This window comes from Martes martes, assembly GCF_963455335.1.
Source record: "Martes martes genome assembly, chromosome: 4".
NCBI lineage: Eukaryota > Metazoa > Chordata > Mammalia > Carnivora > Mustelidae > Martes > Martes martes.
The window spans coordinates 184,458,666-184,479,438 of record NC_137891.1 but is presented as its reverse complement, the minus strand read 5'-3'; the positions used below and the strand labels follow the sequence as shown (position 1 = coordinate 184,479,438).

General features: G+C 47.3%; 1 protein-coding gene across 1 annotated transcript; it reads left to right on the top strand.

The window, feature by feature from the left end:
• The first annotated feature begins 3,135 nt into the window (after nt 1-3,135).
• Nucleotides 3,136-18,109, top strand: RBP7 (retinol binding protein 7). The gene is made up of 4 exons (XM_080802448.1): nt 3,136-3,374; nt 15,135-15,313; nt 15,443-15,544; nt 17,847-18,109. The coding sequence occupies exons 1-4, from the start codon at nt 3,302-3,304 to the stop codon at nt 17,895-17,897; spliced, it is 405 nt and encodes a 134-aa protein (XP_080658574.1). The 5' UTR covers nt 3,136-3,301; the 3' UTR covers nt 17,898-18,109.
• The last annotated feature ends 2,664 nt before the right edge of the window (nt 18,110-20,773 follow it).

Genomic DNA, 20,773 nt, shown 5'->3' with positions numbered 1-20,773 from the left:
GGAAAAAAGCAACAAATGAAGAATGAAAATAGCATTAAAAAATTTATTTTAAGTAAACTCTACACCTAAGGTGGGCTTGAACTGATGACCCTAAGATCCAGAGTCACATGCTCCACGGACTGAGCCAGCCAGGCACCTGGGAAATAGCATCGTTACAACTGAGAAAGTCTGATAAAGGTTCAAAGTTGAAGCCTGCTGTGAGGGTCAAAGTGGAATAGGTAACCATGACAGATTATGGCTTTTCCAAATGGCTGTTACAGGATCCCCACCCCACTTGCTCTTCTTACAATGTGACATTGAGAAATGAGTTCCCAAGTTCCCCCCCTTTGGATTTGGTATTCGTGTGACTCTGGCAGAAATGATGTCATGTGACTTCAGAGACTAGATCATTTAAGACAGTAGGGCATCTTACTGGTTCTCTTGAATGGTCCCTCTCAAAACCCAGCCACCCATGCTGTGAGGGAGCCCAAGCAGCTGGAGGACAGGCCCCCCATGGATAGGAACCTGGCTTCTGGTTCCAAGCTAAGATAGCCAGCACTAATTTGCCAATGGAAGTGTCTTCTCCTGCCCTGCCAGTTGGAGTCAAGCCCCCCAGCTAATGCTACATGGAGCTGGGATGAGCTGTCCCCTGTGAGCCATGCCCAAACTGCAGATTTAAGAAGTTAATGATTTTTGTTATTTTTAAGCCATTAAGTTTGGGGGAGCCGTAACAGCTTACACACTAACTCCCCTAGTCTAGACTTTGGAACAGTCTACCAGAGGGAAATTTTGGGTTTATAAAACAAATCCGTGCTCAAGTCCATGTCAAAAGGAGAGAAGGAAAAAAATGGAAATAACCTGCATTTAGAATGATTGATAGATCAACTCTACCTAGTAGACAAAAATGGTTCCGTGGCTGTTGTCCCTAAGGCAAGCAACACATTCTAGATTTTCCTGGAACTTTTCCACTTGTGGCAGTGAAAATCCCAAGTGTTGGGCACTCCTTCTGTCCTGGGGAAACCACAATGGGTAGTACCCTTGCTGCCCCCAAGCAGAGAACTCATTCCACTTCCATGAGAAGGAAGTAGGTTTGGAAAGAGGCCAGGGTGTTTAGGGGAAATTCCTCTCCATGGAGAGCACAATTAGAAAAGACTGTTCCCCTAATTGTGACGTTTGAACTGGAAGCGAAAAGAGCTAACGATGAAGCAAACAAACAAACAGAAGAAAAACATCCCAGGAAGAGGCAACACCATATACAAAGACCCTGAAGAAGGAAACAAAACTGGTGTGATTGGAGTTCCTGAGTTGGGGGAGACAGAATGTGACACTGCTGGAGAAGTATCCGGAAGCCAAATCAGGAAGGGCTTTTCGAACCATGGGAGAGAGCGCAAATTTCCTTCTAAGAAAAATAGAACAAGGGGCACCTGGATGGCTCAGTGGTTGAGCATCTGCCTTCGGCTCGGGTCATGATCCTGGAGTCCTGGGATCGAGCCCCGCATCGGGCTCTCTGCTCAGCAGGAAGCCTGCTTCTCCCCCTCCCGCTCCCCCTGCTTGTGTTCCCTCTCTCACTGTCTCTCTCTCTGTCAAATAATAAATAAAATCTTAAAAAAAAAAAAAGAAAAATAGGACAAAACTGAAGGGTTTTAAAGAGAGGAGTGAGAAGATCTGAATTACATTTCTCAAAAGCTTGCCCTGGCTGCAGTGTGGAGAACCCTTTGTTGGGATCAGAGGGGAAGCGGCAAATCCAGGGAGAAGGCAAGACGTGATGGCAGCTTGGGTTAGGATAGTAGAACCAACAGGACTTGCTGATGGATTGGAACAGATGAGCAGAGAAGAGTGAAATCCACAGCTATCTACCGGGGTTTTGGCTTGAGCTGCCAGATGACTGGTGAACCAGTCATGTGGTTTATGGAGACGAGGAAAGTGAAGAAGAACTATTGCCTGCCGTCCCGGATGTGCTCAGTTTGCGATGCATTTCAGACATCCAAGTGGGGACATCAAGTGGGCAGTGAGAGGTGGCACAGGAGGTCAGAAGTCAAGGTGCCTGGGTTTGAATCCAGACTCTTCCACAAACCGTATGACCTTGCACAAGTTATCTAACCTCTCTTTGTCTCAGTTTTTGTCTGTCAAACGGACATAATAAAGTAACTACTGGAGAAGCAGAATTTTGTGACAAATGATAATATACACAGTAAGCACTCAATGAATGTTAACTATTAATGTATTTGAGTCTGTGGCGCCTGGCTGGCTCAGTTGGTAGAGCGTGCGATTCTTGGTCTCCAAGTTGTAAGTTCAAGCCCCACACTGGGTGTAGAGATTCCTTAAAAATAAAATCTTGGGGGACCTGGCTGGCGCAGTTGGTAGAATATGCGACTTGTGTCTCAGGGTCATGAGTTCAAGCCCCACATTGGGTGTGGAGCCTACTTAAAATACAATAAAATGAAAAAAATCTTTAATATATAAATATATTTAAAGATTCATATTAATAAATAATATAAAGATAAATGTATCAATATTTAAAATACATGTAAATGTAAAACTTTATATTTAATATAAATATATATTTGAGTCTGGAGCTCATGGGTGAGGTCAGTAAATAGACTCTAAATTTTGGAGCCAGCCTATATGGATGGTGTTTGTGACTAATATTCTGGGTTAGCCTACGTTCCCAACCCTCTTCTCTATTGCCTTTCTCTACTGTCAAGACTGAACCCAAGTTGCGAGATTCCTCAGGCTCCCTTGCTGTTACAAGTGGCATGTGACAAAGCTTTGGCAATGACCGTGAGCAGGAATCTAATGAAGGGATAATGGCAGATGGTGCTTTGCCCCTTCCTCCTCACCTGGAACGTGGATGTGCTGGCTGGAATCCCAGCAGCCAGTTCATGACCGCGAGGTAACCAGCGGGCATGAAAGGCCGGCGGGTTCACAGCGATGCCACTGCCACCTGTCGGAGCTGCCAGATGGTCACTCGTCCCAGGACGGCTCGATGGGTGCGAGAACAACCCTCTGTGTATACTGAGAGGCCACAGAGTTGGGTTTATGGGCCAGAAACGCTCATTAATGCCACGAGCCTGAAAGTTTCTCTTGGTCATTATTCCCAGCCGGCGGAGAGAAGCGAGGCCGGGAGCTCAGAGTTTGCGGGGAGGAGGGGAGGCGGGGGAAGCAGGCGTGGCCGCGCGGGGGCAGAAAACCCGGGCGCGCGGAGCCCCGAGGGTTTCCCAGCGGGGGCGTCCGAGGCTCGGCTCCTCCCGGCGCCGCTGTCCCCTCGCGGTCCCCACCCTGGCCCGCGTCTCCGGCCGCGCAGACCAGCCGAGGCCCCGCCATGCCCGCCGACCTCAGCGGCACCTGGAACCTGCTCAGCAGCGACAACTTCGAGGGCTACATGGTGGCCCTAGGTAGGGCGGGGGGGGGGGCGTCTTGGGGTCGGCGCGGAGGCCGCCGGGCCTGGCCGGGGCGTCCATCTCCGGGGGCGGCCGGCGCCCCGTCCCCTCTTCCGCTGGTCTCCCCTCCCCGTCTCCCTGTCCTCCATCCCTCCCGTCCATCCTCCGTCCCCCCCACCCCGTTTCCCAGCCTCCCCGGCCTGTGTCCCTACCTCCGACCATGCAGTGTCACCCCAACCCCCTGTCCCTACATGTCCCCGTCTCCCCGTCCCCCGCCCCGTCCATCCTCCATCCCCCTCCCCGTCCCCCTCCTCCCTGCTCCCCCGTCGCCGTCGCCGTCGCCGGTCTGTCCGCCTCTGCCCCCGTCGGTCTCTGCCCTCCCCGAGGCCAAGTCTCCCGCCCCACCGCGGACGCCTGAGGCGCCGGCCACCTCGCAGGAGGACTCGGGGGTCCGAGGGCGTCCTACCGGCGAGAGGGCGTGCGGGTCCCTCTGCGGCGGGGCTCTGGGTGACTCTGCTACGGAGGTCGCCGGCCCTCCGAGCCCCGAGTCCCGAGCACCGGGCGGCACTCAGCTGCACGAGGTCCCCGCGCCCCCCACCAGGCGACTCTGGTGCCCGCTAGAGTTCGGAACCGCTTTGGAAATCTTTAGTTTTCTGACTTCCCCTCTCCCCTGGCGGGCGCGAGGGGGACAAGAAACCCAGGCCCCTTGGTGGTCATCCATGCTCAGGCCAAGGGTGCCGAGCCAGCCCTGGACGGTGGTGGACGCCTGGTGGGGTCGCTTCTACGCCCGCCCGGCCGGCCCTGCTCCCCCCAGCGCTTAGCAGGGAGCCTGGTCTGCGTGGCCGGAAGGGGACTCTGTGGTCGCCTGGGGTGTGTCAGGGGTGGCGGGGTCTGACCCATGACCTTGCTTCCCAGGCGGCTTCAAGAAGGCCTGGTAGAACGCCTCTCTTCCTTACGGATTCCCAGTTTGTACTGCTCTCACTGTCATTGTTCAGATGTGGGCATCAGAGCACCTCTGTGCCCAGCACCTTCCCCTGAGTGACACCAGTCAGTGGCCAGAGCTGCTGGGAGCCTGGGGACCCGGCAGCTGTCCTGGTTTCTCCTTATCTGACACTGGGTCTGTTTCTCTATCTATAAGTTGAGAGGGAGGGAGGGGTCCAATTTGTTTCTTAAAAAAAAAAAAAAAAAAAGTGGTAAAATATACATAACATAAAAATGGCCATTTTAACCCTTTTTAAATGTACAGTTCTGTGGTCCCGGTGTGGTGTTTGTTTGTTTGTTTTAAATTTTATTTTATTTTATGTATTTGACAGAGATCACAAGTAGGCAGAGAGGCAGGCAGAGAGAGAGGAGGAAGCAGGCTCCCTGCTGGAATCATGACCTGAGCCGAAGGCAGAGGCTTTAACCCACTGAGCCACCCAGGCGCCTCGTCCCCGCGTGTTTTTAAGAGCTGGGTGCTTTTGGTAGCCTTCTGTTCCCTTCTCACACTAAGTAGGGAAGTGGGGGGCTTCTCAAGCTAACTCTGATTCAGGCCACCTTAAAACCCTGCAGCGAAGGAAAGAAATATTTTGCTCATCCCATCCTAGGTTCATGGCTGGGGTCCTGTGAATTAGATCAGCGAAAGACGGATCAGCCGCCGGAAGTCAGCCGCACCTGCGCGGTGAGGGCACCCGGGAGCCCCTCCGTGTTGTGTGGTTGGAACTTGAACGTGGCTGGAGAGCACCTTAGCAAGGAGCAACTGTAGAGAAGTGACGAGGCAGAGACTTTGAGTTTGCAGGGCGGCAACTTGCGGGGAACGTAACTAACAACACAAAGGGAGACCAACAGAAATTAGGGGCTGGTTGGGAAGGTTTACCCTGGAGTTCTTCTGGGGCCATCTCCCAGCTGCTAAGAGTCTAGCGTCATCTTCCTACCTTCGGTCTGTCCCGGAACAGAGGGGAGAGGGGACAACTTCACAAACTTATGTCCTGCTTTTAGGCAAATGGGGGAAGGCAGAGAGCTTCCTTCCGTCGGCTTCTTCCCGGTTGCCTTCTCCCCAGTATACCAGAGTGGCAATATTTTGGGGCGTCTTATCCTGCTCTCCCTTCAACCTGAATCTCATTTCCTTTCTGTTTCCAATTCCTAAGTAGGAATGAATGATTATGTTTCCCAAAGGTGGTAGGTCCTCATATTTTACTTACCTGTCCACCTCCCAATTAGTGGTGACATGTCACCATAAGTGCTTTCTTCCCCGATTTATCCGGCTGTGATCTGGCTACTTGTGTGGGGGACAGAGGCTAAATGTCAGGTGATGGCTTTGAATGTTGCCTTGCTATGTACTGTGTTTGTAACAATCTCCCTGGCTTTTAGGGCAAAAGGGAATGGAGTCAGAGTCACCATTCCAAGTATAGGAAGACATCCTGTGCTAAATCCATCTAGTATTACAAAGCAGCCTCCCGCACATCAGAATAAGTGTTTTTCACACAGTGTTAGTACCATCCTTCACCTGTCCCCACACTTTCTTGCTTTTCTGTATGCTCTCCTATGATTTCCTTGTTTGATACTTTTTTTTTTTTTCCGTGAAGTCAGTAGAGGCTTAACAATGACCTGCCATTATATTCGATCCTAGAAGCTAACAGACTATTTATTTGTTTACTGGACATATTTATTTATCATGCACCTCCCTTCCCAGAGGACTAACCCGTGTAGTACTGAGTCAGCATCCTGCCTCACAACCCCTATTCTTACTTTCAGTTCAGGTTCCAGAAAGATACTGGATCTTGACAACACACGTAAGTCTTACTTGCAATCTGTTTTCCAAAAGAATTGTAAGGGCGCTAAGGGTTTCTGGAATAGAGAGGCTGTTTAGGGTAACAGAGCGCCACACCGGAAGCCCAGTGAGCTTCACCGTTGACTGTGGGTCATCGAACCAAAGTTACATAACTTGTCAGTTCCTTTAGCTTCCCCTTTTGTTAACCAAGGTCATTGGGCCAGATCTGATATTCTAAGTATCTCAATTACAAGAGATTTCTTGCATTTTATATGATAGCTGAAATCAGACTTAAAACCTCTTGCCAGTTCCTCACAAGCTGGGAAGAAAGTGATTGGAAAAACATAAGGAACACAGACTCCAGGGTCTACCCGGTCTCCCTGAGGCAGATCAGGGGCTCAGGACCAGCGGAGGGTAGGGTTTTGTTACTCAGAACTAGCAGGAACTTCTTTTTTTTTTTTTTTTTTTAAGATTTTATTTTATTTATTTGGCAGAGAGAGATCACAAGTAGGCAGAGAGGCAGGCGGGGTTGTGGGGGGAGCAGGCTCCCCACTGAGCAGAGAGCCCGATGCGGGTCTCGATCCCAGGGGCTCGATCCCAGGACCCCGAGATCATGACCTGAGCCAAAGGCAGAGGCTTAACCCACTGAGCCACCCCAGTGCCCCTAGCAGGCACCTCTTAGCTTGTAGACTCTGAGCTTCACCCCAGACCCCAGATCTATCCCATCACAATCAGGCATCAAACCAGATTCTCGGGTGATTCAGACGCCAATTAAAATTCAAGAAGTGTTGCTCTCTGATGTGTCAGGTGGTCCTTGGGACAACTGCAGAATGGAACTCCAGTTGACTCTGAACACACAGGTTTGAACTAGGCGGGTCTGCTTATATGAGGATTTTTTAAAAATAAAATTCAGGGGGCGCCTGGGTGGCTCAGTGGGTTAAAGCCTCTGCCTTCGTCTCAGGTCACGATCCCAGGGTCCTGGGATCGAGCCCTGCATCAGGCTCTCTTCTCAGCGGGAAGCCTGCTGCCCTTCCTCTCCCTTTCTTTGCCTGCCTCTCTGCCTACTTGTGATCTCTGTCAAATAAGTAAATGAAATCTTAAAAAAAAAAAAAAGGCAAAAAAAATATAAATTCAGTATAGAATTCATGTATTTTCGCTTCCTTACGATTTTCTTAATGACATTTTTTCTCTAGATTACTTTATTGTAAGAATACAGCATCTAATACACATAACATACCAAATGTGTGTTAACCGTGCTATTGGGAAGGCTTCCCGTCACTAGGAGGCTATTAGTAGTGAAGTGTTGAGGGAGTCAAAAGTTATACAAGGATTTTCAGCTGAGCACAGATGCCTGGCATGGTGGGGGGGGGGGGACACCCCTAACCCTCGTGATGTTTGAGAGTCAACGGTACCATAAAACCTATTGTCCTATTGATGTATCTTCTTTTTTTAAATAAATTTTTAAAAGATTTTATTTATTTATGGGGCACCTGAGTGGCTCAGTGGGTTGAAGCCTCTGCCTTCGGCTCAGGTCGTGATCCCAGGGCCCTGGGATCGAGCCCCCCATCCGGCTCTCTGCTCAGCAGGGAGCCTGCTTCCCCCCTCTCTCTTTCTGCCTGCCTCTCTACCTACTCGTGATCTCTCTCTGTCAGGTAAATAAATTAAATCTTAAAAAAAAATTTTATTTATTTATTTATTTGACAGAGAGAGAGAGAGATCACAAGTAGGCAGAGAGAGGAGGAAGCAGGCTCCCCACTGAACAGAGAGCCCGATGCGGGGCTCGATCCCAGGACCCTGGGATCACGACCTGAGCCGAAGGCAGAGGCTTTAACCCACTGAGCCACCCAGGCGCCCCCCCCATTGATGTATATTCTAATGCCAACTTATGCAGAAGTATTTAGACCTTTCCTGAGGACTTTTGCCTCTACTAATGGCAAACTAATTTATTTATACTAACTCTCCCAAAGAAAATAGCTAAATTAAGCTAGACCAAAAAATATATATATATTTTTTAACAGACTGTAGTTTAACTGTGAATCATTCTTGGTGGTCCAGAAAAATCTCAAGATCTGAACTTGAATTCAGGTGCTTCCAGACAGCTAGTAGTGGTTTTTTTTTTTTTTTCTTTATTGATTTGTTAGAGAGAGAAAGAGAAAGAGAGCGCTCACAGTCAGGGGGAGAGGCAGGCAGAGGGAGAAGCAGGGAGCTGAGCAGGGAGCCCTATGTGGGACTCGCTCCCAGGACCCTGGGACCTTGACTAGAGCTGAAAGCCGAGGCTTAACTGATTGAGCCACCTAGGTGCCCCGGAGACAGCTAGTAGCCTTAAAAACAATTAAAATAGAACAAAATAAAACAAACCAAAGGAAAAAAAAAACCCCTCTCTTTGGAGGAAGAGAGCAAGGTCTTGTACTGTTTCTATGTGTCTATGAACTTCTTAAAGAATGTGAGAGAGTACCAAAATGGTAAAGAATTATCATGCCAAGGTCTAGGAGAGAATAAGGATCCGGAGAGGGGAGCCCAGCATTTAGGATGGCTCCTCCCTTCAGGGTGCTTGTCCAACTAAGCTGCGGTCGGGGGAGCTGCATAGGATTGGGGCAGGCTGCGAAAGTAGGAGTCCTGAGTCAGCCAGGGGTAGAGACCCTGTAAACCCACACTCTGGTCTGGGATTCCGAAAAGCTGCACCTGAGAAGCAAGAGAGGGAGACCCGGAAGTAAAGAGCTTTTGAACAGAGAGTGGTTTCACCGTGAATCATCTTGATGGTCCAGAAGAATCTCTAGACCCGAACTTGAATTCGGGGGCTGCCAGATAGCCAGTGGCCTTGAAAGCAATTTAAAAACCCTCTTTGGAGGAAGAGAACATTACGCCAGCTCTACATGCACACTCTACAGAAACAAGACCCAGGAAATAATCACAGTCAAGCAAGTACCTAAGGAGATGAAAACACATGACAAGAAAATTCTGGAAGGTGTTGGCTCCGTCGCGGTGATCGTGGCTCTGTCTGTCTGTTGCCGTGACTGTGGGTGTTTGCTGAAGTCCAAACACATTGAATTGCACATATTAAATACGTACTGCTTTTTGTACATCAATTATATCTCAAAAAAGCTGTTAAAAAAATTAAAGGACCCTAAGAGCAAGAATCCGTAGAAACAACCAACAACAGAAACAGGGTCTCCAGACACTGGGATTATCGGAAATAGAACAAGAAGCAGTTACGCTGAGCTTAATTATGGCAAAGAATCAGAATCTATACAAAGTAACACAGCAGAGTTGAGAAAGAAACAAATAGAAATTCTAGAATTGAAACATAAAAAGCAAACCCAGAAACTCAGCAAACACTGTTCCTCAGATTCTCCTCTGTGTCCCCGTGTTTTCCGAGATAAGGATGCCCCTAACCTCTGTTGTAGAGAAGGCAACCCTTGTATGAGGGTCTTAGGACTTGCCCGAGGGGAGGGTCAGAAAGCTGTTCTCGCACATACCACTCCTCAGATTCCTTCAGCTCCAACTACTCCATATGCCAAGCTCCCATATTTTGGGGGGAGCTTGCCCTAAGCCCCATCAAGAACAGAGTTTCTGCCCAGGAGGATGAAAAAGTTCTGGAATTAGATAATGGTGGCGACTGGACAACATCGTGAATCTACTTACCACCCTTGAACTGTATGCCTTAAAAACGGATAAAATAGTAAATTTTATGTTACGTATATTTTATCACGATAAAAAATTATCAAGGAACATTCTACTGCAAGGAGACTTTAGTAGAAATCCTATAATAACCCTATATTAAGTTAAAAAAATCAAAACTTTTAAATGCAGTTGTTTGAATGGATTAATAAGTACATTTTGTGAATTAGCCTTCTCTCCTGTCCTCACCATTTCTTACTGATGTGGGAAAGAAAGGCAAAAGAAAAATTCAGTTTCCTTTCTTCCTATAGCCCATTGTCAAGTCCTTGAAACAGGCGGAGTGACCTTCCCCTGGAAGCTCAGCTACCTCAATGCTGACACTCGCTAAGGGTGAGAGGCAATCTTAGCCCGACCCCCAGGATCCTGTACGTCTACTTTAACACATGAAATTCCTTCGGAAACTTCCTTTCTCTCTGCCCCCCAAGATCCATATTGGCGATCATCCTCCAAGTATATGACCCACCGGTATACATCTGAAGGGTCTCAGGATTGAGTTTTTACTAGACCGTAGTAAATGGCCTTTTCCCAACAATAACTATCCCCCTCAGGATCCTGGAAACCTTGTTTCTGAAATACCTGGTAGACTTACTCTATCCCTAAACCCCTCCCAACTTGAAAGTATATAACAGGTCACTCCTCATGACCCCAGTGCAGTGCTTTATGCCCACAAGCCTAGTCCCTGTCCTTTAATAAAACTATCATTTGGCGCCAAAGACATCTCAAGAATTCTTTCTTGGCCGTTGGCTTTGAACCCTAACATCTTTCCTACATCATTGTGACTTTACACGGTGAACTAAAACATGTTTTTTTTTTTTTTTTAAGATCTTATTTATTTATTTGACAGAGAGAGACAGAGAGAGAGGGAAAGCAAGCAGGGGGGTTGGGAGAGGGAGAAGCAGGCTTCCCGCTGAGCGGGGACCCCAATGTGGGGCTTGATCCCAGGACCCTGGGAACATGACCCGGGCCAAAGGCAGACGCCCAACGACTGAGCCACCCAGGCACCCCCCTAAAACATATCTTTTAAACACAGGTGAGTAAAGATAGCTCCTATAATAAAAACCAGAGAATCTTTATCCTTTTCATTAGATGGAAGGACTCCGTCCCCTTGGGGAAAAACAGGGCTTGAGATCTCTGTTCTGGGTGTACATTTAACTTAACAGAGTGCTTAGTAAATTATACAATGTCTATGTATAGACTCTCTAAAATATAAGCTCATAGCACATGGAAGGAATTTATGACACAGACCTGGAATAATCAGGGTGCTTCTAAGTTTAAGAGGATCGTTTTCTGGGGGCCTGGGTGGCTCAGTGGGTTAAGTATCAGCTTTGGGATTGAGCCCCATGTGGGGCTCCCTGCGCAGCAGGGGGTGTGCTCCTCCCTCCCTTTCTGCCCCTCCCCCCTACTTGTGCACTCTCTCTCTCTCTCTCTCACTCCAATAAATAAATAAAACCTTTAAAAAAGATGATTGTTTTCAATTTTCCTTTGATTGGAACCCATTCTTTTCTTAGAGGGAGACTTTGATGATGCTGTTTTCACCTTCCTTCCTGGTTATAAATTCCTTATGTACAGAGGCTGCACATTTATACCTTTGTTCCCTCTACCCTCACTCACCCCCAGTAAAAGGTATTTAAGTATTTCATTTGCCTGAAAACAGGGAAGGTTGTGCCACAGCCATTAAGCAAGTGTCTCTCCTCAGAGCTACTGTTCAGCAAGCACCAGCAATGTCCTCCAGCTTTAATCCATTAAGGAATATCATTTAGGCACTTCCTATGTATTAGGGGCTGTGGGGAGGAGGGTGTACAAGGAACTAAAACCAGTGCGTGCTGTCTGAGATTTCCTATTCCAGCGCGGAGAGAGGGCGCCTTCCCTGCCGTACGGCTTTGCACACACTACATGTGTGTTTAACAAATGCAACTTGACAGAGAAAAAGCAAATGATAAGAGACATCATCCGAGTGTGGGATGTGATTCCCATGAGTGTGGGGGACAAAACGCTATTCTTTGGATAAAGGAGACGATGGAAACCTTCAAGTCTAGGTGTTCGTCATCAACTTAAACTACCAGCATTCACTTTCGAAGAAAGGACAGTAGGACAACCGATACAGGTTTCACGAGCACGGACAGCAGGGCTCCTAAGTTAAAAAGGCAATTATGGGATTTGTGAGGGCAAATGATCTAAATCAGGAGGGCGTGTGCAGATTCTTTAAGTGTTGTTTTTTTCTAATTAAAATATTGGCTTAAACAATAAGTGAACCAGGCAGTTTTAGAATTATTCAGGATTAGGGTTAACTTTGCTTCTTTTTCTTTTACCCAAGGATAGTTTTTCAGACCAGAACCTGGGAGATCAGTGTAATTGAAAACAACCTTCTGAAAGCCTAGCAACTCTGTTGAAGCCTCAGATCCAGTCTAAGTACTAAATCCTTAAGTCATATTTTTAATACCAGAATGGCTGTTGATGTAATGCTATAAAAGTTAAATTTTGTCCTATGAATTAAGCTAACAATCCTGGATGTTGCTGATCTACTTGAATATACAATGTGTTGTCAATGTTGTTGGTTTTTTTTTTTCATGTATCTATAAGGAAACCACATTCCATAAGAAAATCACACACAACCCTAGTTAGATCTTTAAACGGAATGGTGTAGGAAAAGTAGTAAGCGGTGGCCTTCGTGGCTTGCCTGGATAAAAGCCTTATGAGCACAAAAGCCGCTTGGACCACTGAGGTCGTAGTAAACATGGATGGCCAGAAATTGACCAGACCTTAAGCTGATTTAAATTTTGATCTTTAACGGCACCTGGGTGGCTCAGTTGGTTGAGCATCTGACTTCAGCTTGGGTCATAGTCCCGGGGTCCTGGAATAAAGCCCCTTTATGGGGCTCCATGCTCATTGGGAAATCTGCTTCTTCTTCTCCCTCTGCCTCTACCCCTGCTTGTACTCTCTCTCTCAAATAGATAAATAAAATCTTCAAAAAAATTTTTTTTGATCTTTAAAACAGCCAGCCCCAAGTAACCATTACAACATGGTAGTACAGATGATAAATTTCCTGACAATGAATCACTTCACAGATTTTCTTTTAAGTACTCTCTATATCCAATGTGGGGCTCACAGATTTTAAAAACAAAACTGATGTAAAGTCATAATCTAAAGTTTGTTTTTTGTTTGTTGGGTTGGTTGGTTGTGCTTGACTTACAGAATAGGGTTTAAGGAAATTCAGCAATAACTACTTTAAATTTGGCTCGGTCTATTTAGTAGTGGGAGAAATATTTTCAGGCTTTAGCCTCAATGCTTAAACTTGGCTAGAAATGAGTGAAGACTAGATCATTTGCAGCTTAAGCTAAAACCACGGATTCTAGGTATATAAAAAAAGTTTTCTCAAAATAAGGACATTTATATTATTTTTGAGCTTAGAAATGGATGAGCTAATGAGATGCTGAAGGAACTATGCTCTGTGCTTGGCCAAGTTTTCTGGACCGGAAAGGCTTCTTGTGCAAGCCCTGGGTGGCGGTTCGTGTCGGATGAAAAACGAATCTTTTAGGCAAACAAATGAAAATGGGGATCAGCACCTGGCTGGTTCAGTCAGTGAAGTGAGACTCTTGATCTCGGGGTTGTAAATTCGAGCTCCATGTTGGATGTAGAGATTACTTTAAAAAATTAAAAAAAAAATTAAAATCTTAAAAAAATAAAAAATGAAAAAACGAAACGGGTCAACTCTGGGACCAAACTACGTTCGATGAGGCATGTAAGTCTCTGAAATGAAGATTCTTGGAGCTTTATTTTACATAATAGGATAATCCCTGAATAGGACCAGGCATGCCCCGTGGCTTATAGAAATGAGCCAGCGTTCAGTAGTGGCTGACTGCCAATGAGACTGTGTCACCTGCTCCTAACAGCCAGTGGCACCCATCTACATTCCCTTGAGTTAGAGCCGAGTGGTCCTTACGGTACCCCACATTTCATCTCAAGATCCTTTCCCCCCCCCCATCTCCCTCATTCTGCTCCAGCCACCCCAGACTCCTGGTGGTTCCTGAAACCATGTGGCACAGCCCTCCTTGGTGTCCCTGGGCTCCCTATGACCTCTGCCTTGCACTGTCCCCAGAAATCTGCATGGTTTGCTTCTTCACCTCATTTGGCTCCTGCTTGAAGTGTCACCTGCCCTCTAGCTAAGAGAGCGGCAGGGGCCTGGCTGGCTCAGTCAACAGAGCATGTGACTCTTGATCATGGGGTTTTGAGTGTGAGCCCCAAGTTGGGCGTAGAGCCTACGTAATTAAAAAATGAAGTGAAATAAAACAGCAACAGTGAGCGCTAGCTACGTAATGTGCTCGAAGCTACTAAAAGGGAAGTGGGGTTCAAATCCGCTGTCTATGTCAAAACCTGGATCTTCTCAGCATCCCATGTTTCCATGTGCGACTGTTTTAAGTTTTACTAAAGATTTCTAAATGTATAGTACTATATGCATATTTACAGGGGCTTTTGGCCTTTTTACTTGTTGTTTAGAAACTGTTCAAACGCTGTCTTTTAAAAATAACTTTTTGGGGCGCCTGGGTGGCTCAGTGGGTTAAGCCTCTGCCTTCGGCTCGGGTCATGATCTCGGGGTCCTGTCTGCTCGGCAGGGAGCCTGCTTCCCGCTCTCTCTCTGCCTGCCTCTCTGCCTACTTGTGATCTCTGTCAAATAAATAAATAAAATCTTTTAAAAAATAATAATAATTTTTTTAAAGATTTATTTATTTATTTGACACAGAGAGAGAGAGAGAGAGAGAGGGACAGCGAGAGAGGGAACACAAGCAGGGGGAGTGGGAGAGGGAGAAGCAGGCTTCCTGCTGAGCAGAGAACCCGATGCGGGGCTCAATCCCAGGACCCTGGGACCATGAGCCGAAGGCAGAGGCTTTAACCCACTGAGCCACCCAGGCGCCCCTGTTCAAGCTTTTTAAATCAAGCCTTTGGATAGAGTTCTGCCAGGACAACTCCCTACAGATCCAATTTCGGCACCAACCAGCACTGAAATCATCAAAGAAACACTAGCCATGAAATGCAATGATTCTGAGGACACCTGCCGAATTCTTCAGTTTTGCATCTTGAGTGAACGTTGAGACTTCTTTTTTAAAAATTGTTTTTTCGGGCGCCGGGGTGGCCCAGTCAGTGAAGCAGCTGCCTTCGGCTCAGGTCATGACCCTGGGGTCCTGGGATCAAGCCCCACATCGGGCTCTCTGCTCAGTGGGGAGCCTGCTTCTCCCTCTCCCACTCCCCCTGCTTATGTTCCCTATCCCGCTGTCTCTCTCTCTGTATCAAATAAATAAATAAAATCTTTTAAAAATAATAAATTAATTAATTAATAAAAATTGTCCTTTAAGGTATTGACTTTGCTACCCGCAAGATAGCCAAGTTGCTGAAGCCACAGAAAGTGATTGAGCAAAACGGGGATTCCTTTAGCATCCACACATACAGCAGCCTGAGGAACTACCTTGTTACATTCAAAGTCGGAGAAGAATTTGACGAGGATAATAAAGGCCTGGATAACAGGAAATGCAAGGTAAAAAAAAAAAATTTTTTTTCTAATGATAATATAAGGCTCTTGATTTTGCAAGATTAACTTCGCCTTCTTAGTACCCGCTGAGGACCCACCACAGCAAATCAGCCTCTTGTCCCCTCTCTCACGCAGAGCTTGGTCACCTGGGACAATGACAGACTCACTTGTGTCCAGAAGGGGGAGAAAAAGAACAGAGGCTGGACCCACTGGATTGAAGGGGACAAACTCCACCTGGTACTTGCCACGCCGTGTTCGTACATCCGATGAGAGGATGCAATGAAACCATGACTGTGTCCCACCATTCCAGCCACTGTTTTCAATCTGCCGCATCATCTTCTGGTCTCTGGCAGAGTATTCTGCTTTTTCATTTATGACAAAACATATTCTGGGTTTCAAAATAATTTTCCTGTTGAATTCACGGTGTGTTCATTGAAAAAATATAAAGGGGCGCCTGGGTGGCTCAGTTGGTTAAGCGTCTGCCTTTGGCTCAGGTCGTGATCCCAGGGTGCTGGGATCGAGTTCCGCATCGGGCTCCCTGCTCTCTCTCGCTATCTCTCTCTCTCTCTCTCTCAAATAAGTAAATAAAATCTTTAAAAAAAAAAAGAAAAAGAAGAAAATTTATATACGTGTATATTACACTTACCTAAATATATTATGTATATAAAATAAGGTAGTAAACTGGCTTCATACTATTCTATCAGGTTGGTGAACTATCATTTTTATTTAAAGATTTTATTTATTTATTTGTCACAGAGAGAGATCACAAGTAGGCAGAGAGGCAGGCAGAGAGAGAGGAGGAAACTGGCTCCCTGCTGAGCAGAGAGCCCGATGTGGGGCTCGATCCCAGGACCCTGAGATCATGACCTGGGCCGAAGGCAGAGGCTTAACCCACTGAGCCACCCAGGCGTCCCTGAGTGTCCGATTCTTGATCTCAGCTCGGGTTTTGATCTCAAGGTTGTGAGTTTAAGCCCCTCATTGGGCTCCGTGCTGGGTGTGGAGCCTGCTTAAAAAGAGAGAGAGAGAGAGAGAAAGAGAGAGAGAGAGAGAAGGTATAAAATTGTACATTGAGGCTTAATTATAGCTTTTTATTTATTTTATTTATTTATTTGACAGAGAGAGAGAGACAGCGAGAGAGGGAACACAAGCGGGGGAGTGGGAGAGGGAGAAGCAGACTTCCCACTGGGCAGGGAACCCGGTGCGGGGCTCCATCCCAGGACCCTGGGATCATGACCTGAGCTGAAGGCAGACGTTTAATGACTGAGCCCCCCAGGTGCCCCGATTTTGGCTTTTTAAATGAGAGTTTCTTCCTGCCATATGTATTAGAATGGCTTACATTTTTCGAGTGATGATTTTGGGCTCAATTACTGTGCTAAATCTTTGCGTGCATTATTTGACTTGGTCTTCAAGACAGTCCTATGGAAGGGACACAATTTTTCCCATTTACAAATGAGACTGAGATTTAGAAATTCCCCACGGCTGCCAAGTAGAGATGCAAATCCAGGTCTGTTAAAATTTGTGCTTTCAACTCTACACCTTTTGGCCTCAATGTATGTGAAATCCAAGCCAGAACAGTGAAAACAAAGTTAGAGCCCTTATCTTAAAATCCTGGACTGATAAATCGTACACTCTTCTGACGATAGAAACAAAATTAAGAATAAATAAACAATATGCAGTCCCAAAAATGTAATATGGAAATTCAAAGAAAACACCAAATACGTCTGAGGATATACAGATTTGTTGGCGGTAAGAAGTAATGTTCAAATGGCGTGCATCCTTTCATGGTATATCCGTGAACTCTGCCCAAGCCGAGAAGAGAGGGACCCTTCCTCTGAGGCTAGTCACAGGACAATCCCTCCATGCTGTGATATAACATAAAATAAATATTTGGTCTTTGTGCCTGGTTCCTAAAACCCTTGGAATCTCCAATGAGTGTCTCCTGTAGGCTGATGAGATGATTGGAGATTGGGGTCTCCCAGATGGCCAACGATTTAGTCAATGATGCCTACGTCATGAAACCTCCACCAACACCCCTAAACGAGAGGGTTATTGGAGAGCCTCGTAGTTGGTGAAAACATTGATGTGCTGGGAGGGTGGCGTTCCCGGAGGGGGCCTGGAAGGTCGGCACACACACCCCCCATACTGTGTCCTATGCATCCACTTGGCTGTTCTTGGGTTGGAGTCTTTATAATAAACCCGTAAATGTTAGTAAAGAGTGTTTCTCTGAACCGTTCTAGCAAATTATTGAACCTGAGGAGGGGGTCGTGCGAATCCCTCTCGTAGCTGCTAGGTCAGAAGCTCGGGTGGGCTTCTTGCGACTGATGTCTGAAGTAGGGGCAGTTTTGGGGACTGAGCCCTTCACCTGTGGGGTCTGCGCTAGTTCTGGGTCATTAGTGTCAGAATCGAATTGAATTGTTGGGACACCCAGTCGGAAAAGACACCGCGGATTTCGTGTCAGCAGTGTTGTGAATAATAATAATAATAATAACCCACTTTGTCCACACATCTTCTTTCTCCTCCTGTTCCCCCTTGTCCCTAGGAAATGTTCTGTGAAGGCCAAGTGTGCAAACAGACGTTCCAGAGAGCCTGAGCCGTATCTAGCCCCAGAGCCCACATGCGACTGCAACTTCATGTTGAAATCTATCCCCAGATGAACAGATGTTCGTCTGTCCTGGTCTGGCGACAGGAACCTGTGGTGGGAGAGCTGCCCTGCAGCCTGTACCAGAAGCGATGTACTCAGATTGTGGCAAAACGGCTCCATTTCAATAAACCTGTCCAACGGCCCCGACTTTTTTCCCTCCTAATTAGCGTATCCTATTATTTGAAAAAGTGCACCACGACACACCAATGAACAGGATGTAATTCCGTCTTCAAAGTCTAGTGGAGAAAAGGACAAAACAAGCATCAGAATCGCGGTGTTAAGTATGGGCAACTGTGAGAGCTCAGGAGGGGGAACTTGACTTCTGGGGACAGGCAAGGGGCGGCAGGGGTTGGGGGTAGCGGAGGGGGTCTCTAAGCTCCAGAACTGAAGCAGGAGTGGGCAGGAAGCATCGGGAAGCATTCTAGCTAAAAGGCTGGGGGTAAGTTGGAGGGTGGTGGAGGAACTGAGAGACTGCGTTTGCTGGAGCACGGGCCTATGTGGGCGGAGTGGTAAGAAAAATCAGAGGAGGCCGGAAGGCAGGCAGGGAGGCCGTCATGAAGAATCTGGAAAGTGGGGTGACAGAGCTAAGATTTGTCCCCAAAGTCATAGGGAGATGGTGCCTGGCTCTAAGAAGAAGATCTGCACATCCAGGTTGGCTCACAGAAGGGAACCCCAACTGCACGGGGGAGAAAGGGCGGTAGGTGGGGGATGCATCTTGGGAGCCAGTTTAGAAAGCCCTGCTGGAAATCCCCGTGTGAGCTGGTGACGGTCACGGGCAGCCGGAGCCCCAGTCTCAAATACAGGGAATGGACTCAGGGCTGCAGAGAAATAGCTAATCATTTAGGACGCAGAGTCCATAGTCCAAGGTGGGCCATGAGTCTATGAGCCGTAGGGATGATGGAAGGGGAGGAGTCAAGGGAGACCCCCTGTTTTGGGTTCCTCCAGCTGTTAAGAAGGGAGGTCAGAGCCCACCAGAAAGAAGGCAACACAAACAGAAGAATGAGCTCTGGATTTTGAGGGGCCTGTGCTCAGGGTAAGCCAGGCCAGTGGGAGACGATGTCAGGGACTTGATCCCAGGACCCCGAGATCATGACCTGGGCCAAAGGCAGGCGCTTAACTGACCGAGCCACCCAGGCCCCCTTACGATTTTATTTGTAAGTAACCTCTACACTCAAGGTGGGCTCGACCTTACAACTCCGACATCAAGAGCGGCATGCTCTACCGACTGAGCCAGCCAGGCACCCCAGGGACATTGTGTTCCAAGTGAGAAGAGAGAAACCGGAGGCCCAAATGGGGTACACTAGCAGGCAGGGCCAGAGGGGCTGGAGAACCAAGGTGGCATCTGGAAAGCAAAGGCAGGAGATGTTTCAGGGTCCAGGGAGTGGTGGCCGCTCACTGAGATGCCCGAGGCAGCAAGAAGTCAAGCTGGATCGGTCTGTCCCTGGAGAGGTTGGTTCAGGGACAGGGCTGGTGCTGAGCCAAGCATACCAGGGGTGTGGAAGCAGGGGAGGTGACCAAGTACAGACAGGGAGCATTTGGCTGAGAAGTGGAAGGAACATGGGGATAGTTTCAGGGAGGCCTGGGAGGGAGCAACTAGCTCAGATCACTGGGACTGCCGGATCCCAGATCAGTGCAGGGGAAGGGAAGTCAGGACCGAGGAGGGAGTGCTAGGCTCTAAGCTGGGCCTCCCCGGACAGCAGCCCAGAAAAGATCTATGCCTGGAAGGAGCTTACAGACCCCAGATAATGACAGAATTCAACAGGAAATTAAAGTCCGAGCATCAGATCTAACTCCTATTTCAACTAACAGAAACCTACTTGTTACTTTGACCTTTTAAGCAGAGACTTTAGAACCAGAGAAAGTCAGAGGGCAATTGTGGGTTCAATTAAATAGGGTGACTCCACCAAACAGAAAGACTATGAAATTGTTTCAGGATTGAATCAGGGAGTAAGTGTATTAGCTGAACTGACAGATGGACATCCGATTTGAGAATTATGTGAAGAGGAAATATTTTTTTCTTTTTGGTGCAAAATGGTGTTTTAAAGCCCAGGGACAGGACCCGTGGGCAGAAAGAGCTAATGCACTGGGGTCTGGAGGAGTGTGATTACACACTCAGGAGTTGGGGGAAGTAAGGAAACGGTGGTTTCAAAAGAGCTTTCCTAGGGAAAAAAAAAAAAAAAAGAGCTTTCATGGGTTGCCTGGGTGGCTCAGTGGGTTAAGCCTCTGCCTTCAGCTCAGGTCATGACCCCAGGGTCCTGGGATGGAGCCCCGCATTGGGCTCTCTGCTTAGTGGGAAGCCTGCTTCCTCCTCTCTCTCTCTCTCTCTCTCTCTCTCTTGCCTGCCTCTCTGCCTACTTGTGATCTCTGTCTTTCAAATAAATAAATAAAATCTTTTTTTAAAAAAAAAAGATTATCTATACATGAAATAGGAAAGCTATTTCTCTGAAGTTACAAGTTGTCTAGCGTAGGCAAACAACATTCAAAGACGATCAGAACTAGAATTTAACATCTACAAAGGTGAGTTATGGAAACAACTTCTCTCGAAAATAAGCCTCATTTTTTATCAGGAATTTATTTCTTGAACTTCGAAGAACTTGCCATCAGACATGCCTGCGATATCTGTAGATTGGGGCAGAGTCCTGTCCTCGAAGTCCCCATCGTATCCTGGGGTTCCCGCACCTGCCAGGAAGTGACCTTCCTGACTCACCTGGTGAGGCTGCTGGGAGCTCTGTAAGAAGGGGTCAGGCCAACAGTTGTAAGGAGCTTTATGGCTCCAGGTTTCATAAAGTCAACTTAGTTCCTCCAAGCTGTTCATATCTGAGTCT